The 27,456-nt window shown below is 24.1% G+C and overlaps 13 protein-coding genes across 13 annotated transcripts; 9 read left to right on the top strand and 4 right to left on the bottom strand.

Annotated features, from left to right (window-relative positions):
* Nucleotides 1-304: 304 nt before the first annotated feature.
* AAJ76_3500027152 (glutathione peroxidase) lies at nt 305-1,012 on the top strand (the record flags this gene model as incomplete). Its single annotated transcript, XM_024475279.1, has 1 exon — nt 305-1,012. One exon carries the CDS (start codon nt 305-307, stop codon nt 1,010-1,012), a length of 708 nt encoding a protein of 235 aa, XP_024330775.1.
* Nucleotides 1,013-1,174: 162 nt separating this feature from the next.
* AAJ76_3500026282 (vip36-like vesicular integral membrane protein) lies at nt 1,175-1,957 on the top strand (the record flags this gene model as incomplete). The annotated part of the gene is made up of 1 exon (XM_024475278.1): nt 1,175-1,957. One exon carries the CDS (start codon nt 1,175-1,177, stop codon nt 1,955-1,957), a length of 783 nt encoding a protein of 260 aa, XP_024330774.1.
* A 239-nt stretch (nt 1,958-2,196) lies between these two features.
* On the bottom strand, nt 2,197-3,636 carry AAJ76_3500023821 (hypothetical protein; the record flags this gene model as incomplete). The annotated part of the gene is made up of 1 exon (XM_024475277.1): nt 2,197-3,636. The coding sequence occupies one exon, from the start codon at nt 3,634-3,636 to the stop codon at nt 2,197-2,199; it is 1,440 nt and encodes a 479-aa protein (XP_024330773.1).
* A 684-nt stretch (nt 3,637-4,320) lies between these two features.
* Nucleotides 4,321-4,956, top strand: AAJ76_3500023136 (hypothetical protein; the record flags this gene model as incomplete). The annotated part of the gene is made up of 1 exon (XM_024475276.1): nt 4,321-4,956. The coding sequence occupies one exon, from the start codon at nt 4,321-4,323 to the stop codon at nt 4,954-4,956; it is 636 nt and encodes a 211-aa protein (XP_024330772.1).
* Nucleotides 4,957-5,175: 219 nt separating this feature from the next.
* On the top strand, nt 5,176-6,630 carry AAJ76_3500022281 (t complex protein 1 delta subunit; the record flags this gene model as incomplete). The annotated part of the gene is made up of 1 exon (XM_024475275.1): nt 5,176-6,630. The coding sequence occupies one exon, from the start codon at nt 5,176-5,178 to the stop codon at nt 6,628-6,630; it is 1,455 nt and encodes a 484-aa protein (XP_024330771.1).
* An 875-nt stretch (nt 6,631-7,505) lies between these two features.
* Nucleotides 7,506-8,639, top strand: AAJ76_3500019951 (hypothetical protein; the record flags this gene model as incomplete). Its single annotated transcript, XM_024475274.1, has 1 exon — nt 7,506-8,639. The coding sequence occupies one exon, from the start codon at nt 7,506-7,508 to the stop codon at nt 8,637-8,639; it is 1,134 nt and encodes a 377-aa protein (XP_024330770.1).
* A 2,099-nt stretch (nt 8,640-10,738) lies between these two features.
* Nucleotides 10,739-11,359, top strand: AAJ76_3500016718 (hypothetical protein; the record flags this gene model as incomplete). Its single annotated transcript, XM_024475273.1, has 1 exon — nt 10,739-11,359. The coding sequence occupies one exon, from the start codon at nt 10,739-10,741 to the stop codon at nt 11,357-11,359; it is 621 nt and encodes a 206-aa protein (XP_024330769.1).
* A 346-nt stretch (nt 11,360-11,705) lies between these two features.
* On the bottom strand, nt 11,706-12,365 carry AAJ76_3500015092 (hypothetical protein; the record flags this gene model as incomplete). The annotated part of the gene is made up of 1 exon (XM_024475272.1): nt 11,706-12,365. One exon carries the CDS (start codon nt 12,363-12,365, stop codon nt 11,706-11,708), a length of 660 nt encoding a protein of 219 aa, XP_024330768.1.
* A 3,268-nt stretch (nt 12,366-15,633) lies between these two features.
* On the bottom strand, nt 15,634-15,903 carry AAJ76_3500011554 (hypothetical protein; the record flags this gene model as incomplete). Its single annotated transcript, XM_024475271.1, has 1 exon — nt 15,634-15,903. The coding sequence occupies one exon, from the start codon at nt 15,901-15,903 to the stop codon at nt 15,634-15,636; it is 270 nt and encodes an 89-aa protein (XP_024330767.1).
* A 758-nt stretch (nt 15,904-16,661) lies between these two features.
* On the top strand, nt 16,662-17,288 carry AAJ76_3500010795 (hypothetical protein; the record flags this gene model as incomplete). Its single annotated transcript, XM_024475270.1, has 1 exon — nt 16,662-17,288. One exon carries the CDS (start codon nt 16,662-16,664, stop codon nt 17,286-17,288), a length of 627 nt encoding a protein of 208 aa, XP_024330766.1.
* A 610-nt stretch (nt 17,289-17,898) lies between these two features.
* On the bottom strand, nt 17,899-18,558 carry AAJ76_350008899 (hypothetical protein; the record flags this gene model as incomplete). The annotated part of the gene is made up of 1 exon (XM_024475294.1): nt 17,899-18,558. One exon carries the CDS (start codon nt 18,556-18,558, stop codon nt 17,899-17,901), a length of 660 nt encoding a protein of 219 aa, XP_024330765.1.
* Nucleotides 18,559-21,858: 3,300 nt separating this feature from the next.
* On the top strand, nt 21,859-22,566 carry AAJ76_350005598 (hypothetical protein; the record flags this gene model as incomplete). Its single annotated transcript, XM_024475293.1, has 1 exon — nt 21,859-22,566. The coding sequence occupies one exon, from the start codon at nt 21,859-21,861 to the stop codon at nt 22,564-22,566; it is 708 nt and encodes a 235-aa protein (XP_024330764.1).
* A 1,141-nt stretch (nt 22,567-23,707) lies between these two features.
* On the top strand, nt 23,708-24,373 carry AAJ76_350003749 (hypothetical protein; the record flags this gene model as incomplete). The annotated part of the gene is made up of 1 exon (XM_024475287.1): nt 23,708-24,373. The coding sequence occupies one exon, from the start codon at nt 23,708-23,710 to the stop codon at nt 24,371-24,373; it is 666 nt and encodes a 221-aa protein (XP_024330763.1).
* Between the last annotated feature and the right edge of the window lie 3,083 nt (nt 24,374-27,456).

Below are 27,456 nucleotides of genomic sequence, written 5' to 3'. Positions count from 1 at the left end.
TCTAGTACGAAAATTTTTGTTTAATAAATTTATTTTAAATTAATTTTTGATATCAAAATATGATTTATTTGGCATTTTGTTTGTACATTATTTTAAGTTATAAAGTAATAATTTACACTTTACAAATATTTATAATCAAGTGGCTAATATTCTAATAATATTCTTGTAGATAATATCTATAGTATATTTAAAATGATATGTGTACATATACTGTATTTTTTCTCATATTTTCTAATTTTATATTATTTTACTTTATTTCCTAACATTTTTATATTATTAAAAAATTTATACTTTTTTGCCCTTCATGTCTTCAGAAGAAAGAGACACCAAAAAAATATCTTCAGAAAGAAAAGGCGTCAGAAAAAGATTTTCAGGAGGGAAGATCTTTAAAAAATTATTTTCAGAAGGAAAAGCCTTCAAAAAATTATCTTCAGAAGGAAAAGCCTTTTATAATTTATCTGCTATAGACTACAAAGACAAGACTATTGACTTTTCACACTACAAAGGTAAAATGTTACTAATCACTAATATGGCTTCTACATGTGGATTTGCCAAGAGTAATCTTTCTATACTAGCTGATATTATGACACTGTATAAAGAATATGGCCTTAAAATATTGATCTTTCCTTGTCTGCAATATTCAAAAGATGATACTGATTTACTTAAAAAGATGTATAACTTAATAACAGAATATTCTGATGATTTTACAGTATTTAGTGATATTAATTTGGTCGGTAAAAATATACATCCTGTTTATAAGCATATTGTAAGGTATAGAAAAGAGTTTGTAGGAGATTTTATAAAATGGAATTTCGCAAAATTTATTGTTAATGAATACGGTGAAATAGTAAAAATTTTTGAACCAGGAGATCGTCTAGAAGTGCGCGATAAAATATTTAAAAAGCTCTTAAAAAATAAAATTGCAGAAAAAGAAGTTGAAAGAGAAATAAATAAATATGAGGGAGATCCTTATGATCTGCAAAATAGTAGTGAAGAGTTACAGTATTATTAAATTAATAGAATTTTTATAAAGAAGTGATATTTTAATAAGTGTGTTATCTTTTGATTACGTTGTATAAGAAACTAAACTATATATTTTAAGTATAATACTACTTTTTCTCTGTTAGGTAATAAATAAAAATTCTTACTTTCATTTTCTATTTTTTTGTACCCCATGTTTTTTTATTTTCTACTTCAGATCATCTCAACTCGCGGTTCACTTGAAGATCTATATTTAGTTCCTCCATACGTAGACGGTAAGGGAAAATCAAATGTAGTCAATTTCTTAGGTGATTTTTCTATTCTTTCTTATGGAGGTAATCGACATATTAAACTTGGTTTTATATATCCTGACACGCGCGGTGCGATAGTGTACAGAAATCAAGTGGGTACAGATAAGTTTGTAATAGACACTAAGGTCAATTTAAATGCAGTTAGTAAAGGTCAAGAGAATAACGGTATGCTAATATTTTTTAACAAGACTGATAATGTAGAATTTGGGTCTATGTATGGTATAAAACTTGACACAGAATTTGCTGTGGCTTTGGATATTAAAAAGGGGTTAGAGGTAGTTATTAAAATATTTATTAATAATAAAGAGGACAGTAGTAAAACTTTCCAATTTTATGAGAATGATGATGTGAAAATAAGAATAGAACAGAATGATATTCTTAAAGTAGAAGTGGATGATAATTATGACAAACTGGTAGTATACGAATCTGACAAGTTTATGATAAGTAAAAGAACGTTTTTAGGGGTATCCGCGTCTAATGGAAGTGAATCATCTACATCTTTTTCTTTACGTTCAATTGAAGCTTCGTATCCAATTGTTATCCCTAAGATATTTAAAAGAGGAGAAAGAGAGGGAAGTAGTAAAATGGTATGGATTGTATTTTTAGGATCTGTATGTGGACTTGTATATTACTTATACGGTCTTCAGATAAGGAAAAATGAATAATAAAACTTTTGTTTTTTAATTAACTAAATTTTATAAATGTATAAATTTTAATATTATTTATAGTGTTGCCTAATAAAACATTTTTTACTAATTTTAATATACAAATTTATTTATTCTTTTATGTATCAATGAAATTTATAATTTTTTAAGGTTTACAGGCAATATATTTATCCTACACAGTTTACTTAATATTATTGTATTGTTTAAAAAATTTAAGGCTTTTTATTATTTTTTCTAAATCAATATAAGTTTTGTAATTTAGAAATGTAAGTATTACTTTTTCTTATTAAAGATAAATCTGTATCATGATTTATGTGAGATGCTATTTCCAAATCAAATTTATATTTTTTATATTCATTTCTACACTTCTTATGTATTTCTAAGAGATTTATTATTTCATTATTATTTCTGTAAAAATTTTTTAAAATTTTTAATAATTTGACTTTCTCATAAAAATCTAAATTTTTTAAGTCGTTCGCTATAAACAAATAAATCTCCTCTTTACATTTTTTTATATCTCTTTTATAAACATTTAAATATAAATTCCATACCTCTGTATTAACATTATATGGTGGTTCTTCATCCAGTTTATGTATAATGCTTATAGCAATTTCTAAATGTTTTTTTATATTAATTATGCACCCTACTAAAATTTCACCTATATAAGGAAGTAAACAAATAAATTGCTTATTAATTAATTTTTGAATTAAAGGTGCAACATCATCAAAATTTGTAGTATTTATCAATTTAAACAAGTCACTAATAGTAAATAAATACATATGAGTCATCATTTTGTAGTCTTTTTTTACTAAATCATTTTTTTTAGAACTCAGTGCCACGTAAAACTTTTCTGAAATTTTTTCTAACAGAAAATATATTGATTCCTCAATATGAGCTTTGTAAAATAAGTTATTAAATACCTTTTTCGCATTCGTGATATCAATCGCACTATTCCAAAATATTACTACTTGTTCTAAAATCTCTTTGTCGGTACAATTTAGTAGAGGATCGTAATATTTTATTACCTTTTCGACGTTATATTGATATTTAAAGTACAGTTTATTTATAAGCTTGCACGCAATAGATGTATGAATCAAGCTTATATTTGTGTATAAATTATTTAAATCAGAATCATTCAATTTTAATATATCAAAATAGCAGTAGATAAGTATAAGTGATTTTCCTTCATTTATTCTACAAAAATGCTTATCATATAAATACTGACCTAAGAAGTCGCAAACATCTTTATTTAGAGAAATTAATTTAGTAAATGTTGTTATAGTATCTATATTGTATGTTGATTCGATTATATCACAATAAACTATATAGTTACAATATCTTCGTAATGCTGGTTCTACATTGTTCTTACTATTACATTGTAAATAGTTTAAAAATCCATATATCTTAGGATATGAATCAAGTCCTAATATTAGTTCTCTAGAAGCCTGTGGTAAATCATTCCAAAAATCAGATACAAGTGATAAATAAGTAGTATCATCTATAAAATACTTAGTTATTTCCAATGCAGCTCTTTCTTTGGTGTCCAAATCTTCTATACAAATATCTAATAGTATTTTCAACACTTGGCCGGCGATATTATATTTTTCAATTAAATATTTAATAAATGACATACAGTCCTCGTCATATTCCGATAACCAAGTAAGTATATCATTCTTCATAAAAGATAAGGGTAAATTTAATTTATAAGAAAGTCAAATTACAATTCATTAATTACAAATTCTACATTGGTTTGATAAAAGAATAAATTTAATTTATCATTCTGCCAATAATGTCAAAGAAATTATTGATAGGTAAACTTAAGTAACTTAATTAAACTTTTAATATGACTTTTAGTAAATGATAATCAACTAATGGTGATTAATTTGAATTTCGGTGCAACTCCATTTTATACTTACAAAATTTCATATTAAAAATACTTACGGTGTTAGAGTTTATCGTTGCAACAGAAAATTACAATTATATATTCACTTAGATTTATTTTCACTAAATTTCTAAGATATTTAATTTACAAAGAACATAAGAATTTATAACAAATAATGATTAAAAAAGTATGGTGAATAATTTATTGCAAAAATAGATCTAGCACACACAATAGACTAAATTTTTACTCTTTAATTTTAAGTGTAGATAATTACTTTGCTAATGTTCCCTTAAGCCTATGTTTATATTTATTTCTATTAGAGATTAATTTAAAAACCAAAGATAGGTTAATTTTTTCCCACTAGTTTTTACATTAGTGTACGATTTTTTTACGTTTAAAGTCACGCTTGTTTTCTAGCGTAAACATATCGTTATTGTATTCAAAACAAATGGGGTAACTTCTATTTTTTAAGTCCCTTAAAATGTCAACAGTAGAGCGAACTGAAACACTAAAAATATACAAAATTGAAGAAAAGCTTTTTGAGCTAAAGAAATCAGTAAAAGATTTGTTTTTAAATGTAATTAATAAAATAGAAGCCTTAGAAACAGAAATAAATAATCTCGAAAAGGAAATGAAAGTTTACGAAGAACAAAGCTCGCCATTAGATTCTGGTAATACAATAAAAGATAACGAAATAGTAGATCTTTTATTGACATCTGGTTCTAGAAATAAATCTGAGCAAACTGATTCTTCACCAACTAGGTTAAATCTAAATACCGTTTCAACAGAAGAATTCTCTGTGGAGGATTCTGTAATATATGATTTATCTATAAAATCGACACAATCGCCTAGGAGTTCTATTGTACCTGGTGAATATGCGTATACAGGACATCTTACTGGCAAAATTTACAATATTAAAAAAATGTATGAGAGATTTAAAAGGATATTTCAAGAAAGTTCATTTACACCATCAGCTGCTATTAAAACATCTTATAGTTCTAAAACAAGGCCTCCTAAGGAAGAATGGATTGATATGTTAAATTATATGGTAGATAGAAATATGTTAATAAAGGCGGATAGCGATAAATTAAAATATAAAATACACAATGTAATGTAAATTGACGAATTAATAAAGACTTAAGGCTTTTTTATATAGTTTTTAAATTATTGTGTGATATTGCAAGGTATACTTTTAAGAGACAATACTTGTAAAAATAAATATATTTCTTTATAAATTTACATTTTTATTGTTAATATACACAAATATAAGGAAGTAAAACTAGTCAATATTTCTTATTGTTTAAATTTTAATAAAAACTTTTTTTTGGCCCTTAAAATGAAAGAAGAACGTGAATCAAATATTAGAAACTCTATTTTTGAATCAGCGCACGCACTATTAAACACCATCTCTACGTCTGTAGGACCAAAAGGACTAGATAAAATGATAATAAAACAAAACAAGACTACGGTTACAAATGACGGTGCTACTATCTTAAAATTTTTTACAGAAAATCCTATACATCTATTTCTTAGTAATGTATCCACATCACAAGATGAGAAATGTGGGGATGGAACTACTAGTGTAATAATTTTAACGTGTAGTCTACTTAATTCACTTAAGAAACTTCTAGAAATGAATATTCATCCCTCGATAATCTGTGATTATCTAGAAAGAGCTAGAAATGTGGCTATTTCTTATATAGAGTGGGCAAAAATACCAGTTAATGATGTTAATATTTTTAATACTGTTATAACCACTTTAAATTCTAAAGTGGTAGGCAATGCAGTAGAAATGGCAAGTGCATCTATAAAAGCGATGGAAGCAACAGGATATGATAAAAATAAAATACGAATTTTAAAAAAGCTGGGAGGATCAATTGATGATGTATTGTTTTATAAAGGAATGTTATTTAAATCAGATATCAAAACAGAAAAACGTCGCGTAAAATGCGGGGCGATTCAATTTTGCATTAGTGCGCCGAAAACGAATATGGATAGTAAAATTTTAGTTGACAGTCCACTTCTTATGGAGAAAATAATTTCAGATGAAAGAACATATATATTAGACATTTGTAAAAAAATAAAAATGAGCGGGTGTCAGTTACTTTTAATACAAAAAAGTATATTAAGGGATAGTTTATCTGAGTTAGGTCGTCATTTTCTTAAGCAGTTAAATATTTTAGTAATAGAAGGATTAGATAGAAAAGAAGTTGAATATATCTGTGAAGCATTGGGTATTGAACCTATTTCTGATGTTAATTTTCTTACTTGTGAGAATTTAAAAGAAGTGGAAATAAAAAATACTGAAGACATGTTAGAAATAAAAGGATATGGTAGCAGTATTGTTATTAATGGATGTGATGATCTTGTTTTAGACGAAGTTGAACGAAGTTTAAATGATGCGCTTTGTGTAGTTAAGTGTTTACACGATGAAAATTTTATAGTTCCTGGTGGAGGGGCAATTGAAATGGCTATATCTAATAAAATATTGGAGTTGGAAGACGGTAATATTTTCATAAATAGGGAGATTAGTCGAGGATTTGAAGCAATACCTTATTTTTTGGCACGTAATGCAGGACTTAATTCAATAGAAGCAGTCTCGGAACTCAAAAAAGCTATAAGAGAGAATCCAACTTATGGTATTAGTGTTAGGGGAAATAATATTAATGATATGCTTGAAGATGATAATGTAGTACAGCCTGCTTCTATTACTAAATCTATTGTAAACTTAGCAATAGAAACTGTTATAATGCTATTAAAGATTGATGATATTTTACCTTCAAGAGTTTAATAAATAATTTTATTAATTTTTTTTTAAAAATAATAATTAAACAGTTATATCTTTGTTTGTAGATTTAAAATTTTTTTTTATTATTCTCTATAAACATTCTAGAAAAAGTTATGTACATAAATTGTTAAAATGTACAAATTGTATAATTTGAAAAAAAAGTTTATAAAAATATAAATCTACCAAGTGTTAGCGCATTTTATAAAGTTAACTATTATGAGTGTATATTCTTATTTTAATAAAAGAAAGATTTTATTTATTTGTCCTGGATAGATTAATAGTTTGTCTTGTAATCGTCAAATATTAACGTATAAGAATACAATAATATAATTTTACATTTTGAATTATTCTTACTATTTATCGCACCATCATAGAACCTACAAAACTAATGTTGAATTTTTTATATCTTAAATTTATTATATTTTACAAGCTTCAATAAATTTACTTAAAAAAACAAATGTATTTTCATACTTACGAAGTTAATTTCTAAATTATAAATGAATCATTTAATAAATAATACATTTATAATTTTTTTACTAATCTATTCCAATTTAAAAGATAATAATCTCGAGGTATAATATAAATCGTTTGTTTTAAATTTTTAATATTTTTTACCGCATTTAGGAAGAAAGCAAAAGCAATAAAAGTATTATTGATAATAATATTATAAATATTTTGTTATAAATGCGTTTATTTTCAAAATTTCTTTGTTTACAAAAAATTAATTTAAATCAAAATTAATTAATCAAAATTACATATATAACAAAAATATTTATTTTATTGAAATAATACGAAAATATAGTTTAACGCAAGTAAAAACAATTAATTACATTTTAACATAAATTTTTATTAATATTAATAAAATTTCTTTAATCCTTATGGTACAATTAAATGCAAGCAAGATAATTTTAATTGTTTTAGTTATATTAATATGCTTTTTGCTTGGCTATTTTGTAGACAATAGTAGAAGAAATTATTATAAAAAACCAAATAATTCAATATTTGATGATTTGAGTAATATTAATATGTCGAGTGATATAGAAAATAATTTAGATAATAATTCTGAGGGATGTATAAATGATTGTTTACCAAAATTAGAAAAAATTTGCAAAGAGAATCAAACGGCTATTTTGAATGCTGTAGAGAAAGTAGATGATGTTAATAACCAGTTTTTGTGTAAAGAAGACGAAAAAGTAGAAAGTTATAAATTTGACAAAATCAATTTACAACAAAATTTTAAGACACTTACCAATAAAGAAGATTCTAGCATAATAGCTGAAAATAGTAAAAATACTTTTTTACTCAACAAACAACCTGCAACTGAAGATTTTTCCCTTTTTAGAGGCGAAAAAGAGAAATTTTTAGTTTTTGATGTTTTATTTAATAATAGCTTTAATAATGTAATTGTTTGTAATGTTAAAAACACACTTACAAATTTTTTATCTTGCATACAAATAACATCAAACATTCCTCTTAAGCTTTTACTAAAAAAGTATACACCATGCTTTATTTCAATGTTTGTTTATAATTTTTTTTATGAAGTAAAACAATCAGAAATTATTATTCAAAATTTTATAGATGATGTGTGTTACATTGGTACACCTATCTGTAATAGCATATTTAAATTATTAGATCCAAACTATAAATGCAATTTAGTAGGGGAGGAATCTTTAATAAGTAATTTTAAATACTTAGATAGTGATATTAATGTTATCATAAAATTTTTACGGTATTTTCTAAGTAAAAAAAATACGAAGCCTTGCTTAAATTTACACGAAGAAGTTGATGGAAAAGAATATTTATTTTTTAAGAGTGCAAGTGAAGATACAGTGTGGTACAAAACAGTTATAGAATGTTTAAGTAAAAATAAATTACTGGCATGCATACACGAAGACAAAATTTTTATAGCAAAAGAATTTTATTCGGGTTATTTTAGTACCTTGGATTTTTTGATTTATATTTATGGGAATTTATTAGCAGAAATGATTACTGGTAAAAAAATGAATATATGACAAAGTTTTTTGGACCGTAAATAAAGCAACATTATATTTGTCTACATAATGAATTTTAAATAAATTTGTTTTTAGTATATTTTAAAATATAAATTGTCGTAAATTGCAATTGAATAATATGGTATAGAATTATGTACCTGTTTATTATTTTCATCTTCGATTACTTGATCAAGCAATAAATCGCTTTTTTGGTTTTTAAATTAATTTAAACAAACAAATGAAGGAAATGAAAGAATGACTAAGATGTGCAATTATAAAAAAGTAATATAAAGTCGATTTAATAGCTTGTTTACACAAAATGTAATGCAATGATCATCCAAACAATCTGCCTGATGTAGTTGGAACATTACATAAATCTTTATTTTCAATCCACTAACACACAAGCTGTTATAGTAAATTTTGAATATAAATTGAGTGCATTTCTTACAAAATTTGTAAAAGTTTTTTATAAAATTACTTATATGCTATTTTTTTATAAATTCTCATGTTGTTCTACAATAATTAAATACTATATTTAATTATGCACGATTTAAATACATTCTAAAGATTTTAAGCATTTAAAAATTTTAAAATATAAAATTTTATTTTGTTAAAAACAATATAGTTTATTTGGTAAACTTTGAAAAGATTTAAAGTCTAGTTCCTTGTAGAGCCTTAAAAAATGTATTTCAGTTTAAATAAAATTTTTCACACGAATCTTATGATTTTGTATGCCTTAGAGCAAAAAACCATGTAAATATGTTTTAAAATATTTTTATCTTTTTTCATTTACTAAAGTATAAAAAATTGTAAATTATTAAAATTTTATTGAATTTAAACAAAAAATTTATTTTTCATGTGAATTTACCTACCATTAAATCTTAACCATTTATAATTTACATGAATATTTATATTATACAAATTTTTCTAATTAAACTGTAATTAAAATTTTAAAGGCCATATTAACTATTTAAAATACATTTGTCGTAAGTCAAAATCTAGAGTGGAATATACGTAAAAGTTTCATCTCTTGTTCACATTTGTTACTTATTGTAAATTGAGACTTAAAGCTAACCATCTATCAGCAGTGAAACGGTTGTTTCACTAAAAGTATAAATAAAAATTTTTTATCAAGAACATAAACTCCGAACTAAACCATTGAGAGGAGTTTGTCGGATCTGACATCATTTTTTAATAAAACGCGCGTTTCTAATTAAAAAATGGTCAGAAACCTATTAATGCAAATTTTTAAAGGCAGTTCACCATTTTTAAAATTTAAAACAACTTTGTAATTTATTTTACAATATTAAAAGCTCACGTACGAATAATGCCAAAATTATAAGCCATGTATACAACAACTATGTTGTGGACATAAGCACGTCAGCTTTAAGATAAAATAAGGGATCAAATATTAGATTAAATATCTGCTCTTACCCCCAACTGCTTTATACAGAAGATCACATGATAATCACGTTTTAGCTTATTTATAAATAGTGATTTTGCATTTAGAGGATACTTTAAACAAGAATAAAAAACAAAATAAATTGTTTAAATTTCGACAAACTAAGTCCTTTTTGTTTGTGTTTTTTAATAAATATGTGTTACTATTTGATGGAACCTAGGTCGGAACAATGTTTGTTTCGGATAAAAACATTGTATAGACTGAGATGTGTGAAAGAATGCTTTTTAGTGAAAACTATATTTATTAATGAAACCTTTCTTAAACAATTTTTCCTCCTTATTTTTCATTAATAAATAGTACTTATGTTTGATGTATCATCCTAACACCAATAGTATCGCAGGATGAATAAAAAAGAAGACAGTTTCATTCTTTCTTATATGTTATTGGTTGTGCGTGCAAAAACCATTATTAATTTAATATTAGCAGTGACAATTTAAAATTTCTACTTTTTTCTGATAGCAAAAAATCAGAATAAATCAGTCTAAACAAAAAGTTATTAAATTAAAACTATAAAAAAAATACTAAGATCAATACTTTGTTATAAAATAAAATTTAAAGCGGCTTCTTTTTGACAAAAAACTTATAATTAAAGTCAAAATTTTCTAAAAAAAGTGTAAATATAAATAAATTTAGATAATGAATAACCCCATTTGAGACCATGAATCTTGTTGTTTTCTTGCTTAAAGCTATAAATATGTCTGAATTAGACACCTTTTTAGATTTATACGAAAATACAACATTTGCGATGCTTTCATTTGAAAATTCTTTTAAAACGAAAAATTTACAAGATCATATTAATAACATTAAACAATACAATACGACAATACTAAACAATGAAGCATTGATAGAAGAAAAATTACAATTATCTTATGACAATTTAAAAAAAGAATTATACAGTAAAGCTAAAAATTTAGAAGGGATACAAGCTTTTTTTAAAACAATTACAACAGAAATCCATAACGTTGTTAAAAACGATTCAATTTTCAAACAAGAAGACTTGAATATTACAAAATTGCAATTTGTTGTTTCTAGAAACTTTTTATTTGTATCAAGAGAAGAATTTAATGAAATGAAATTTTTTTTGAGAAACTATAAAAAGAAAATTGGTCAAATTAAGAAATTAATAAAAGTATTTGATAATTTTATAGGCACTCTTTCTTTTTTATCTATGACAGATGCATGTTATACATGTGTAGAAGCATTAAATGAAGTCATAAATTGTGTTGGCCCTGACGATGACGTTTTATCTAGTTGTGATTTTGTATTAAATAAGCCTTAAAATTAAAATAGAAAAAAATTAATTTATTTATTTTAATATACAACTCTTTGATTTAAATATGCCAAAAAAGGTGCAAAAGCGTTTTAAATTGCGTTTTAAAAGAGTTCTAACACACTAAATGATTAATAAGTTAATTTACTTTAACCATTATCTGTTTTTTATGTTATTTGGATTTAATAGTGTATCATAAAGCCATTTTTTAATTTAAAAGAATTGCAGTAATTAATAAAATTATAAAGTTTTAACAATTATAAGATATACATTAATATTTAAAAATCAATGTATTGTAAATTTTTAAAAATAAATATAAAATTTAAAAATCATAAAACATTTTTTAAAATTTAAATTATTTAATTAAAAAATATATTACGAATCTAGCAAAAATTAGATCTAACGAAGAAATTCGCATGTTTGTATCCCCAAATACTTCAAAGTACTTGAAAGTTAAATTATTAATCAATTCTTTATCCATAAAAAATTCAGAATTTGTTATACATTGTAATATACGATCTCTATTATTTTTAATAATACACTTTTCAAGTTCTGTAAGTTTTATAAAATATTGATTATCTATAACGGAAAAATCAAATTTAGAAAAGTAATCTATAAAATTTAATGATTCAGGTGGAATTATAGATTCAGTAAGAGATTGTTGAACTAAAATAACACTTTCATTATTCTCTTTAAGAATATTAAGTTGTGTTTCACTATTAACTACTTTACTCATATAAAGCTTATTATCTCTAGTTACTATATACCTTGACAGACAAAGAAGCCTTGTGTGTAAATCATTAAGACATGGATTAAAAGATTTTAGTGTATCTATTTGTTTAGAAATATTCGTTGGACCAACGTAATCAGAATTTAGAGACACTATTGGATAAGATAATGATTTACGGTAGTTGAATGTACTGACTAAATTTATAATTAATAATATAATTAAAATAAATATAGTTAGAAGTAGAAATATCTTAAAAAGAAAGCAAATAATATCTTTAGAAATCATATGGGGTAGATTATAGTACAGCAGCCTATTAAAATAAGGGGAGGACTAAATTTGATAAATTGCATATTTTATAAAGTAAGATATTTAACGGTGCAAGAAAAATAATTCTTATATTTTTTAGAACAGCTTTTAAATTTATTAAAAATCTTTTGTAAATGTTAAGCTTATCTATTTAATTTTTTGTGATTATAGTCTAAGAATTACTATGAAATAAACTTTTTAGCATGTTAAATCTATATTCAAAAACACTTTAAATGTTACTTCCTTTATACAGTTAAACAATAAATGCTTAGAGAGTTTCATTTACTCAAACATTTTTTTTAAAAGTCTCTTCTGTATTGAAAAATAAAAATTTTTTAAAATAGTCAATAATAATGACGCAGGAATTATTTTTGCTGTTATTTTAAAAATTCGCATAAGTGCTAAAGGATAGGTAGATTTATTAAAAATCGCGCATACTGGTCTATTACTTAAACTTTGACATGATATTAATATTTACAACGAGAAATGATAATTGTTCACATGGTTTTTAAAATCATTTGCGTCATCTTGGTTTTCTTGCACACACTCTAAATCAAGTCACTTCAATCTTAATTGCGTTTATAAAAACCACTGTAAAAATTTTGTGGTCATAGTGATTAGGTGAACAGGATTTTAAATTTCAAAAAGGTAAAAGTTATTGTTCTTTGAGCAATAAATTTAAAATTTTGCTAATACGCTTCTAAGTGCATATTTTTGTCAATAGCACATCTTAGCGAATAGAACAAAGATATTATAATACTTTGTATTTGGTGTAGATTTTTTAATGTTTTAGATTATCGTTCAATTCTATAGATGTGTAAAATGCAATAGTGGCCATCAAAAACGCAATTTTAATTAATAAAGCTTTTTTAGATGGCATGAAATTAATTTTACTTATATTTTAAGATCTATATATTAAGTTAAGTTTAAAATTTGCATTATAAAAATGCCTTAAATAACTTTTTTATAAAAGCAATAAATATTTAAATACTAGTATGACCCAATTCTGAATCAATTACAGTTCTACAACGACTGTTCATGTCTTGAACTACTCTTTTACATGTTTCTTTATCAGTTTTATTCCATTTTTTAATAGTAAATATCTATGGTTGTAATTATTTTTTGGTTCTTTTTAAGAAACATTTATCTTAACAATTAACCATAAATTTTCGATAAAATTCAAGTCAGGTGATTGTGCAGCCAAATCATAGTGTTATATTTCTATCTATTAAAATTTTATCATAAACTTGCTTTTATGCCTAGAGTCGTTATTCTGTTAAAAATATAATTTTTTTATTTAAGTTTTTATCTGTACATGTTAAATTTGTGTCTAAAATTCTTGCATACTCTCTTGAATTTATTATCTTCTTAATTTTATGTTTATTCCCGACCACACTTCTGAAAAACAGGCCCATACATGATATTATCTTCCCAATACTAAACAGTTGAGGTAAGATTTATTTTCCTTCGTACATTTCTCTACCATCAGATCCATAAAGATTTATTTAGATTCATCACTTCAAATTATACTGGACCATTTCTCATCCGACCAAGAAGAATGTTTTGCAGCCTACTCCAATCTTGACTTAATATTTTTTTTTTAAAATTGAGGTTTTTTACAAGAAACCCGACCAAAAAGCCCTATTTCACATGGTTTTCTTCTCATAGTCCTTGCGGATATTGTTTTTCCATGTTTTATTTTTTTATCCTTAGCAAATTTTGTGTTACTAAGTTTAGGATCTTCAGAAATTTTAAATCATTCTTTAAATAATATTGGGCCAACTTGATCCGATCTTTTTTTTACAAATTTCTGTTTTTTAGTTTTACTTCAAATCGTGTGATGGTTGAAAGGTGTACTCCATATTCTTTAGAAATTTCTGATTTTTCATTGCTTTTTTTAAACATACTTTAATTTCGACCTTTTCTTCAAGAGAAAGCTTTTTGCAATGGGTTAAAATTTTAATTTGTTTTTTAAAATTACGATTAAAAATATTTCTTCCAAATCAAAAATTGCGATTTTTTTGACCGGCATTTTTAATTAATTTTAAATTATTATATACTTACAAACTTTTCTTCACTAGATTTAATAAAAAACGTTTATATATTTTGTAAATTATATAATTTGTAAGTTAATATTGTCTTAATAAAAGCATTACATGGTTTTGGAAAGATTGCTTTTTTTATGGCCACTACTTGTTTAATCTAGCCGGCGGCAGCAGACCGACGCAGAGATTATGGTCGAGAAAAATTAAAAAGATTGAGCTATATAAAAAAAATTAATAGAAAATTTGAAGGTATATCAAAGAAGTTGGTTACGCACAATGTGTACAAAAAAGAAACTTGTTTATTTGGATTAACTATGTGGAATATGAAAGAACAAATTGAAGACTGCAATAGCTTTAGTTAATTTTTTTAAAATACCTCCTCGATATTTAAGAATAGATCACTTTTCCAACCTTTGAAGAATTTTTAAAATAATAAAATAGATGTTAAACTAGAAAGCAGTAGATAGTGATTTTATCTTTAATTTCTTTGTTATGAAGTGTGATTCTCTACATCTGTTTTACACAAAATTTTTAAAAAAATATGTTTGGATTAAAAAGAACTTAGGGCTTGGTTCTATAAGGGGACTATGTCCCTAAAATCAAGGAATACTCTCACAAGCGGTTGGTACTTTAACATAAATTGCTGTATTTTGAATATCTACAAACTTACAAAAAGCACAGGAAAACGTATTACAACCAATTGTAAAACTAGATGACTACTACCAAAGAACCATCTAAAACGGGAGAACAAGTACAAAGTCTCAGTGAACTTATTAGAAAGCCAAAATTGCGCAAATAATCTTAAAAGGTTAAAAATTTGTAGAAAATGACTGTCTATTAACATTCCTAACCAAATTAAACTTCTCTTAATCTCAAATACGTTTTTATTGCTTACAATAAAATAGTGGTATTTCGAGATAAAATTAAGATCGAAAACAAAATTAAGGAATACTACAATGAGATTTCTTGTCACCTCTCTTGTTTTTACTATCTATGGATCCGTTCAATAGAAAACTTTATATGTACTATGGATATAGTCTCATCTTTAAAAATAATTTAAAGTACGTTTATTATAATATTCAATCGTTTTATTATTTATGTTTCTTTGTATTTTCTTTTTCATCACTTCCTTTAAAAATTATTTTTATTATACGCTTAAATTAATTTATAACAAATATACCAAAATATATATTTAAAATTATTTAAATAAAACGAATGTTATGACAAAGGTCATAAAAAAACTTAAATTTAAGATATTTAAAAGTAGGAATGCAGTTTATTGTACTAAAAAGAGCGCAGGTCAACCTTTTTAACAAGGACGAGAATATGTTGAGAAAGATGTTATAGAGGAAAAAGGTGGTCAGAGCTGATAATGCATTATCTTCAAAAACAACTGTTGAAACTAAATGCATTGTGGGAGTAAAGCTAATAGTTATAGGTTTGCTAAGGGTCATAAAGGCCAACCTTGGCATTTGTATCGTAAATCTATGTAATGAAGAAATTTAAAGTCCCAAATATAACTCATTAAATTATTATTTTTTTAATGATTGTTCTTATTTTAATCAAAATTTTATCTAAAAATTTTAAATATTTTAATTTCATTTGATTTTGAATTAAACAAAAATTTTTTAATTAAATTGTAAAATAATTTTTAAGGCTACATCTGCCGCTTAAAATCATATTTTAATGAAATGTGTACTTTGGTGTAATAATATGTCAAAAATTTTATAATGCAAAGTGTCAAAAGCAACATACTATATCTTTAGTTTAAAGCAGCTTTGAAATCTATATTTGTGTTTTAATCAAAAAATATTTTAATTTAAAAAAACTCATCCAATGAAAACTAATTTCAAAATTATCAGCTATCAATAAAATGATTAATTTTTCTTTTATGTGTTTCTTATTACAAGCTACCTGTATTATCTCGTTTTAAAATAAAACTTTAAGTCATATTTGCGTATTGCGTTATTGATTTAAAATAAATGTTACAGTTTTTAATCAAATTTTGTGATGACAATTATAAAATTAACAATTTTCTACTGTTAGTAAGCATGCTGCAATGACACACTTTACGATCAAATAATTTAATTTAAAACTTTCAAAAAATACATAAGAATAACATTTTGTTGTAAAATATTGAAGTTTACTTTAATCTTATTACTTTTAGATATAATTTTAAAAAAAAATTTTTAAAAAATTATTTTAGGTAATTTATACCCTTATTGAAATTATGGATTTTATTATTATTTTTTTAATTGGAATAATAAATATGTCCAAGCTAGGAACTCCGATAGATAATACTAAATGCTATATTATATTAACAACACAAAATTTTGATATAGTGAGTACAATAGATTCAATTTATAAAATTAGACAATACAATAAAGAGATTCTAGACAAGGAAGCATTTATAGAAGAAAAAATACAATTAACTTTTGACAATTTAAAAAAAAAATTATATTACAAAACTGAAAATTCAGAAGAACTTAAAGTTTTCTTTAAAACATTTTTGCAAACAATTCATAGTGTTGTTGAAAGCAATTCTATTTTTAAACAAGGGAGATTAAGTATTGAACAAATACTGTTTTTTGCTATTGATCCTGGTGTATTAATGACATTAGAAGAATTTAAAGCGATGCAAAATTTTTTAATTAAATATGAAAAAAGCATTTTGGCAATTAAAAATTCAATAAAAGCATACGATCTTTTTTTCAACAAGCTTCATTTTCTATATATGACTGATGAATGCTATACATGTGTAGAAGCGCTAAATGAAGTTATAATTTGCATTAATCCTGGCGATGACGTTGTATCTAGTTGTAAACTAGTATTAGATATGCTGTTGAAGCTAAAATAAAAAAGTTCTTTACTTAGTAATTTTGATCTATAATCTTTTTTAAAAAACCTTTTAAATAATTTACTGCATTTTTCAACAAAATTGACCCAAAAAAAAACTAAAAACGTTTTAATTTGCGCTTTTTAAAAAAGCACAACATACTAAAAGATTAATAAGTTAATTTACTTAAACAACTACCTGTTTTTTATGTTATTTAGATTTAATAGTGTATCGTAAAGCCGTTTTTTAATTTAAAAGAATTGCAGTAATTAATAAAATTGTAAAGTTTTAACAATAATAAGATAATATTTAACGTATTTAAATAACTGTTCTGTTCTTAAAAAATAGTTCCAAAATATTTTTTATAATAAACTCCTAATGACCTTCTCTATCAAATATAAATGATTAATTGTTTTTGTTATCTTATTTATATAAAAGTACAAAGTATTGCTTCTCTATGGGTTAGGAGAAATTATTTAAATATTAAAGAAATTCTAAAAAGTTTTAAATAAAATTAAATTTGTAATTTGTAAGGAAATACACAACATTAATATTTAAAAATCAATGTATTGTAAATTTTTAAAAATAAATATAAAATTTTAAAATCATAAAACATTTTTTAAAATTTAAATTATTTAATTAAAAAATATATTACGAATCTAGCAAAAATTAGATCTAACGAAGAAATTCGCATGTTTGTATCCCCAAATACTTCAAAGTACTTGAAAGTTAAATTATTAATCAATTCTTTATCCATAAAAAATTCAGAATTTGTTATACATTGTAATATACGATCTCTATTATTTTTAATAATACACTTTTCAAGTTCTGTAAGTTTTATAAAATATTGATTATCTATAACGGAAAAATCAAATTTAGAAAAGTAATCTATAAAATTTAATGATTCAGGTGGAATTATAGATTCAGTAAGAGATTGTTGAACTAAAATAACACTTTCATTATTCTCTTTAAGAATATTAAGTTGTGTTTCACTATTAACTACTTTACTCATATAAAGCTTATTATCTCTAGTTACTATATACCTTGACAGACAAAGAAGCCTTGTGTGTAAATCATTAAGACATGGATTAAAAGATTTTAGTGTATCTATTTGTTTAGAAATATTCGTTGGACCAACGTAATCAGAATTTAGAGACACTATTGGATAAGATAATGATTTACGGTAGTTGAATGTACTGACTAAATTTATAATTAATAATATAATTAAAATAAATATAGTTAGAAGTAGAAATATCTTAAAAAGAAAGCAAATAATATCTTTAGAAATCATATGGGGTAGATTATAGTACAGCAGCCTATTAAAATAAGGGGAGGACTAAATTTGATAAATTGCATATTTTATAAAGTAAGATATTTAACGGTGCAAGAAAAATAATTCTTATATTTTTTAGAACAGCTTTTAAATTTATTAAAAATCTTTTGTAAATGTTAAGCTTATCTATTTAATTTTTTGTGATTATAGTCTAAGAATTACTATGAAATAAACTTTTTAGCATGTTAAATCTATATTCAAAAACACTTTAAATGTTACTTCCTTTATACAGTTAAACAATAAATGCTTAGAGAGTTTCATTTACTCAAACATTTTTTTTAAAAGTCTCTTCTGTATTGAAAAATAAAAATTTTTTAAAATAGTCAATAATAATGACGCAGGAATTATTATTGACTATTTTAAAAATTCGCATAAGTGCTAAGGGATAGGTAGATTTATTAAAAATCGCCTATACTGGTCTACTACTTAAATTTTGACATGATATTAATATTTACAACGAGAAATGATAATTGTTCACATGGTTGTTGCAATCATTTACATTATCTCCTTTTCTTGTATAGAATTTTGACTAATTCACTTAAATACAAATTACAAGGAAAAAGGGATATTTTTTGAAAACAAGACTTATTGTTTAATTGATTAAACATCAAAAGACTTATTTCTAACTTTTTGCATTTATAAATGGAAAGAACGATGCGTATAAGTAACAATGTACTATTACTATATGTAGATTTTTTTAAAATAAAGATTACAAATTTTAACAGGAGGATTTTATGAATAAAAAAAAGAAAACTAAAAAAAACCAATTTAAAAATATATTTATGTACATTTTTAAAGCTTAAATTCTAACATTTTAATGTATTACTGTTGTAACCTTTGGTAAGGTGTCCAAACTTTAAGTGTTGTTCTATACAAGAATAAATAAATAATCTTCTATTACTAAATATTTTATTATCATTAAAATTATAAGTCATCTTGTGCCATAATTATCGCTGTTGGTGTTCTTTTTGTTGTACTAAGCTTCTTCTTGTTTTTTTATTGAATTTTGTATCCTTTTTTTTTTATTTTTTTATTTATAACAAAATTTAGTAGATGTTAATTTTAAGCTGCTGTTAGAATTTTAGGCTGCTGTTGAAAATGCAAAAAAATAAGGGTTAAAAAATATAAAAAAGTACTTTTTATTCTAATTTATCATACTGAAGAAATATTAAAATTAACGCTTTTATTTTATATTTTTCTACTGAATATTCCTATAAAAATTATAAAAGATATTCTGATTGCTTCCCTAAAAAAAATAGTCCTTTTCTTCTTATATAATAGAGCGAGACCATAAGCCTTCAATATTTTTAGTATGCACAATAAGATTGACAAGATCAACGAAGTTAAGACTATAATTAACACTCAAATGATTCATAACACGAATTTCAGAAAGTGCTTTCTCAAACGCGCGCCATTTATCGGTTATAATTAATGAGCCCACGGCAACAATAACTACAATAACTCTTGTCATTGTATCAGTATTGCTATTTTTAACTGACACCCCAAAACAATTTTCTTGTCCGCGCTTAATATTTCCAACATACAATTAATCGTTCCTAATTCTTCCTCTATTGTATTTTCTTGTAAAATAAGAATTCGTCAATCTCCACGATTTTTCGAGAACAATCATCATTATATCCACCAATCCTGCGTGTTATACTCAACAAATGACTTCATTGACAAAATCTGTAATCTTATAAACGTTCTTATTAAATTTTTCTACCTCAAAACTTATTTCTCCGGGTGTATTTCCTCAATTATATTTATAAATTTTTAATAAAAGTTCTCTAAATCTTAATTTAAGATTTTCAAAAAACAGAACCCCTTCTGATGCTAGTGGTACATCTACATTGTGTGCAACAGGTTCATAACCATCCAGCCTCGACTTTTTTTATTAATTGCATAGAAAAAAATTCTTTACACCTTTCGCAAAATTGCTTATTTCGTATAAGCTTGTGCCTTGCTAAAAAAATAAGCAAATTATATTGATCATTAGTAACTATTCAGGATTATAGACTTTAAAAAAAACGTTACACACATATCGCGGTATTAGACAAAATATTTTTAGTTAAAACAGTTCCTTCTTTGAAAAATGTTGATATGGAGGGGCAATAAAAAAATACATTTTCAACAGCAGCTTGAAATTCACTTCTACCCGAAATTTGCTAAAATTTTTTGAAAGAAATTTTCTATAAAATGTGGTGAATAGCGCAATTATTTAGGTCAAAAAAAGTTTATACACTGTGGTATTACAGCCACAGAAAATATTTTAAGTCAAAATTTATTTAATTATTTTCTTATTCTCTGTATTTCCGATAGGTAAAAATAAAATTAAATATTGTAATAAATAAATTAACACAATTGACATGTGGTAAATTATAACACATAGTTTGTTTCTTTTGTAAAAGCAGGAAATTTTAAGCTTCTTTGTAATAATTTATGCAAAAAAAATTTACAATAATTGTAATTAAGCAGCTTTTATATTACAATAATACCAAACTTCTATATATAACGATGCACTGGGATATTCTCAGGGAATGCGGCCAGTGGCTAGGTACCTCTCTATAATGCTCACTTTTTTGCTGTCTATCCATCCGGTTTCTTGAAATAAAAGTTATTTTTATTGTTTAATGATTTATTTTTGTATTTTCTACTCTCACTTCCTAAGATGTTTTCTTTAGGGATAGTTTGTGAGAATTTTTTTATTTTTAGTTTTTTTTATAAAATATTTTAACCAATAAAACTTAATAATAATTATCATAAAGAAAGCGAACAATTATCATACTTAAAAGGTTGTGACCAGAGTTTCTGTTACAAATTGTCTTTAACAATTAATTATTAAAAAATGCATGTGGTTATTGACTATAATACGACATATACATATTATAAAAAATTATTTAAAAGCTTTTATCCTTTTAAGAATTATTTCCATTAAAATTTTGCAAAAGCAACAATGTTTTGTTATGCAATTTTTCCTATAGATATAAATTTATATCTTTGATTTTAAATATAAAATATTGTGTAATTGGGACTCTACGCTATTTTTTAGAAAATAAGGAGATAAACAATGTTAGAATTTTAGTTAACAAATGTTTTTAAGAATAACAACTTTTGAGTAAAACATTTTAAAAAAATAAATTATTTACATCACATTGTTTTTAAAATAGTTAAATATTGCAAAAATCTTTTTTTAAAAGTTAAAAATATTTTATATCAACTTAACTGTGAAAAGTTTTTAAAAGTTTAAATTTATCCCATATGCTTTTTATACATTTAGCACAAAAAATCTTTGCAACAACTTTTGATGAAAACTATGTTAGAAACTATGAGATACCAAATTTAAACAATCATGAAGTCAAACAATTTCAAAGAATCGAATCTTTTAATAAATTATCGTATAACGATAAACTCGATATATTAAGTCAATGTAATATTCTACAATTGTTTATTAGAGAATGGAATCGAAGATTAACAAATATTTCACATTTTTTTACAGAATGTGTCTACAAATATAAATTTACACATGATTTATTACAAGAACAAATAACTTATATGAACCAGTCAGAAATTTTAAAGTTAAAATCTTTTGTAAAAAATATTGGGTTTCAATTGGTAACAAATGCAACAAAATGGTATAAATCTAAAGAATTTTTTAAGTTAAATGACAGTATTATTGACAATAAAAAGAATAAAAAAATTAAAACCAAGGATATATTATTTATATATAATTTAAAAACTTTAAGTTTTTTTAATGAATATTTACAGCACAATATTGAAGTAGTAAAGATGTGTCGAGAAATAAAGCCTATGTTGGAGATATTATTTAAAAAAATTGAACATACAACTTATAAAAAAGCTGTTATTTCTTATATTGAATTTGTTGAAAAAATTTTGGAATATCAAGTTATCAAAGAAATTACAAATCTTATTAATATTCTACCCATTTTGGTTTATAGGGGTGATTAATAGACGCTAAACTTTTTATTTCTATTTTATAAAGACAAATTTAATATAAGTAATTAAGTTGATAGAATAAAGTAGGTAATTAAATTTATAGAAATAAAAGTTTTTTATTTAAAGTAAAGTTAACTTTTGTTCTGATCTTTTATAACAGTTATTTAATTTATTATTTTAAAAAGGAGGGTCAATGGATTTTAAAAGAAACCAAGAATTTTATAGAACAAATAATATGATTAATTAAATTTTATAAAACTAAAATTTATAATAAAAGCCATAGAGCTTTACTTTTTAATTGTGCTTGTCTCTTTAGGACATTTCAGTTTTATTTACAAATCATTTTTTTCAGACCACACAGAAACTGATTTATTTTATACAATTTAGAATAGCAGTAATAGATTACTATACCTTCCCTTTTTTACATAATTATAAAAATCAATATTATTTTATATTTTAAGTCTTTAAACAGCTTATTATTATTTTTTACACAATAGCATCGTGATACGACAAGAATTTAGTTGTATTTTTAAAGTTAATTTTCATTTTATTAGAAATTTTATATTATTTCGTCTAAATTTTTAAAATAAAGCAAGTTTTTTAGTCGTTGAAAACTTACTAATTTACAACATAAAGTAGAGTAATATGATATTGCTAAACAAGAAAAAGTGCAATACCAATTCGAAAAAATTGCAAACTGTAAAATTAGCAACAATTGCTTTTATAAGATTATTATTTTGTGTATAAATATAAAGACTTTAATTAAAAAAAATTACTACTAAATTAAATTGATATAAAAAGATAAAGAAACGTTTTTTCTACAAAATTGATATGAATAATGTTTATATTTTGTTTTTCAAATATTGTTAAACTAGAAAAATCATAACGATCAATAAACATGATTTTTTTGACATGTTGACAAATAATTTGATAAAAAATGCTAAAAGCGATGAGTCAATATGTATGTCTACAAAGTAGAATAGATAAATTTATAATGGAATTATTATAAAAACCTTTCGCGGAATCTTTCAAAACAAATTAATGTAAACACGCGGTTTTGGGACATCGATAACTTCTAAAATATCAATTTATGAAATTTTATCTCAAGATTTTTTGACATGTGTATTTAAAAATTACAAATAGTGCCCTTTTTATGTCAATAAATAGGAAAGCAGTATTAATAGTAGTCGGGTGTTTATTATTTTTATTTGTAGTGATACCTATATTGGCTAGTAAATTAAAAAACATTTTTGCTCACCAGACAATAGAAGTTGTTTCAGCTGATCAAGACTTTCCTTACGACTTATATGTTAAAAACAATGTGGGAAAAGAAGTATATCATGAAATTGTGTTTTATGAACTTTTCCGAGGATTGAGATATTTAATATTTGATAAAATAAAAAAAACTAGTATCGCTATTTCATCGCTCAACAACACACAAGAAAGTACAAAATTAACAACAAGTAAAAATAACAATAATTTAGAAAAGTCAATATTTGAATATCTTAAAACCCTTGAAGAAGACATTTTTAGAAACCCTAATTTGCAATCAAAATATTTTTCCCCCAAAGCTGGTCTTTTTAATTTTAAGTTAAAAAATAAAGTGCTAATTTTAGACGCATCAACACAAGAAAAAATAAGATTGTCAGCAGATTTTATACGTTTGATTGAACCAATAGATTCAGATTCTGAGGATTTTTCAATTGAAAAAGATTTTTTTGATAGACTTTTAATAACAAAATTTGGGAAAATTTCTGTTATAGAACTTATGTTTGCAAATTTAATTACCCATTTGCAGCTACAAAAAATTATTATATAAAACTTTGAATTTTTATTTTGTATTTATTTTTGTTTAACGTTTAAATGTGTTTATTAATATAACTTCTGTGTTTATTACTAAAATTATGAGCAAATAATACCATAAATGAATACACAGGATGGTTTGCAGGCAAATGTTACTTTAAACATTATACTGTACTAGAAATTATTGATTGTATTCGAAACGTAAATTTATCTATTGCCGTATAAAGACTCTTGTGCTCATTATAATGGTGTACTGGATATCAGACAATATTTCAATAGGCCAAAGTTGCAGATTAGCACATTTGTTTTCCCAGTGCTTATACTAGCATAACAGATAATTTAACAAAAGTAGCCCGCAAATAAACAAATAATTGATATATTTGTTTATAATTTAATAAATAAAAAAGGCAATTTTTAATCTATTAATATTTTTATGAACTGAATTATTTGTTTCGTGTAAAATAGTCTATTAATTTATATGTTTTGCAATAGTAATTAAAAATAAAATTTTTATTTGTTTTTTTAAATAAATTTTTATCGATAGTAAGTTTTTAAAAAAACACTTCAATAACATCTTTTCATTATAAGAATTCTTTTAACATACAAAATGTGCTTAAAAAGGGTTCTAAATATAAAAAATACTTTTTGTCAATTATTTATCAATAAAGCATCAGAGTAAATTTAAAAAATCATTTTAAGAACATATAATAAATTCAAATTTATTATTTCAAAGCTTTTATACTTTTTCTAAAAAAATAATTGATTTGTTTAATAAAAAAATCCGCAAACTGTACTCCTTATCTGCGTTCATTATGTGATGATAAATAATATTTAAAACGAAAAATTTATGTTTATTTTTAGTGACATAACATTTTAAAGGTGTTTTTTCTTTAACAATATAAATTAAAATTTTTGCTATTTAAATAAAAATTAGGATATCTTAAGGCTGAAGAATACATTAGAAATTCATATTTGACCCTGCCGATTAAAAATCTTTAACCTCTAAAATAAGGTGCAAAATTAAGAAGGAGAAAAGATTTTTAAAGCAAAAAGTAATGTTTTTTGCTTAAAATTGAAATTATACAGATAAATAAATTAAAAATTTAAATCAAAGTCGGTTTTTGTTAATTTAAAAGAGATTTAATTATTTTTTCAAATACAAAAGATTTTTGGTTTCTTTTAACCGCAAACAATACCAGAAAATTACTACTTTTTGAATATGTTCTATTTCTGGCAGGAATATTTAATTTTACACCTGCCCATGTCCCTTCTATTGTATTTTTATGTGTATCTGTTTGGTTATTAATAAAACCAATGTTGTGATATACAGTATGATGTGTATATTCTGTAAATTCACTCGATTTGTCGTATCATTTCCAGCAGTCTTTATGTATAATACTTCCTGGCATGACATACTTTTTAATTAGCGCCGTAAGTGTATCCGTCTTTCTGTTATTTAATTTTAATTAATATAAATTTTTGATAAGGAGCACGTTCAACCATTCCTAGAACTCATACACCATCAACTCTGTGCCCTTTATGGTATTTTTGCTTGCCGAATTTCGACTCATCTATTTCAATAATTACGCCAGGTCCTCCTATTTGTGTATTACCTTTTATATTTTGTTTTGCAATACAACCGATTGTTTTTTTACTTAATCTTGTAATAAAATTTATAGATTTAATCAAATTGTTATGCAAAAATAGAAATTTAATTCTCGCAACTACAAGCCAATTAATTTTATCATTACAAAATGGGTTTTTACTTGAAATTTTTGTTTTTTTCCTACAAATAGCACGAGTACCTTGTAAAATATTTTGTCCTTAATTACTTTTTGACTTTGCCTTAACACTGCGAGCAAATCTTTCTATAATAATATTAAAAACAATTTTTTTAAATGTATTCTCTATTTCATCAAAATAAATATTCATTTTTAGAGCTATAAAAATCACAAAAACAATAAATGATTAAAAAAAAAGCAATTAAATCTCTATACAATTAACAAATACCGACTTATTCTTAAAATTTAAATTATTTATTATATTTAAATTACAATTTTATACAAAAAGCATTCCTTTTTCACCTTCTTGATTTTGCACCTAATTTTAAGAGATTATAATTTTTAATCGGCGAGGTCAAATATGAATCTCTATTGTATCCCACCTCTTATTTTATAGTACTAACGCAGCAGAATTTCCTCGCATGATAATATGCGATGACACAATGAACCACTACGAAACATGCATCTATAACTTTACCTTAACTAGGGAATAATATTTAATAAAAATCATTTTGTTTGAGAGTATACGAGTAATAAAGAGCAAAAATATGAATATGCCCACGTATTTAAGATATCATGTATCATTTTTATGACACAATCTTTTAGTCATATTTTATTTTATAACAAGTAATCTCAGAGATTACCAGCTTGCTCTTTAGATAAAAATACGGCACTACTACATCTTTCCACCCCCTCCGAATAACTACGTTCACTTTAAAAAATTCTGTACGTAGTTATTTGGAGAGGAGTGGAAAGATGAAGTAGCGCCAAACATTCCTTTTAAAAAATTAAAAACTTTCAAAGAGGAAAGGTAAAAATCATATCAAAATCTCTGTGTTTTTTATGATATAGTAGTGATGATATAAGTGTATAACATAATATTTGATATATAAAATAGCTATAAGTTCTTTAAATTAAATATTTAGAGCACATTGTGCCATTTTTCTAATGACAAATTATTGTTTTTATCTCCTGCATTTCAGAAAATTCCAATATAGTCAAGTATTATTGAATTGCTAAGGAATTTTTTTATATATCTCTGAATTGATTAATTGTTTTTATTTTCCAATGTAAGTGTAGTGATAATTAATAACAATCTTATTACACGGCATTATAATCAGAATATTAAAATAGTATTAACGCATAACTGTTAATTTTGCTTGTTTCGGATATGATAAAACATAAGGTTAAAAATAAAATAAATATGTGAATGTACTACGATTATATAATAACTAGCTTACGCTATCCCGTTTAAAACGGGACTCAAATTCGATACGTGCTTTTTTTGTTTAAATTATGTGTATATGTCCCCTTGTGC

This window comes from Vairimorpha ceranae (assembly GCF_000988165.1).
Source record: "Vairimorpha ceranae strain PA08 1199 chromosome Unknown NODE_35, whole genome shotgun sequence".
NCBI classification, from domain to species: Eukaryota; Fungi; Microsporidia; family Nosematidae; genus Vairimorpha; species Vairimorpha ceranae.
This window is presented reverse-complemented; position numbering and strand designations above follow the sequence as displayed.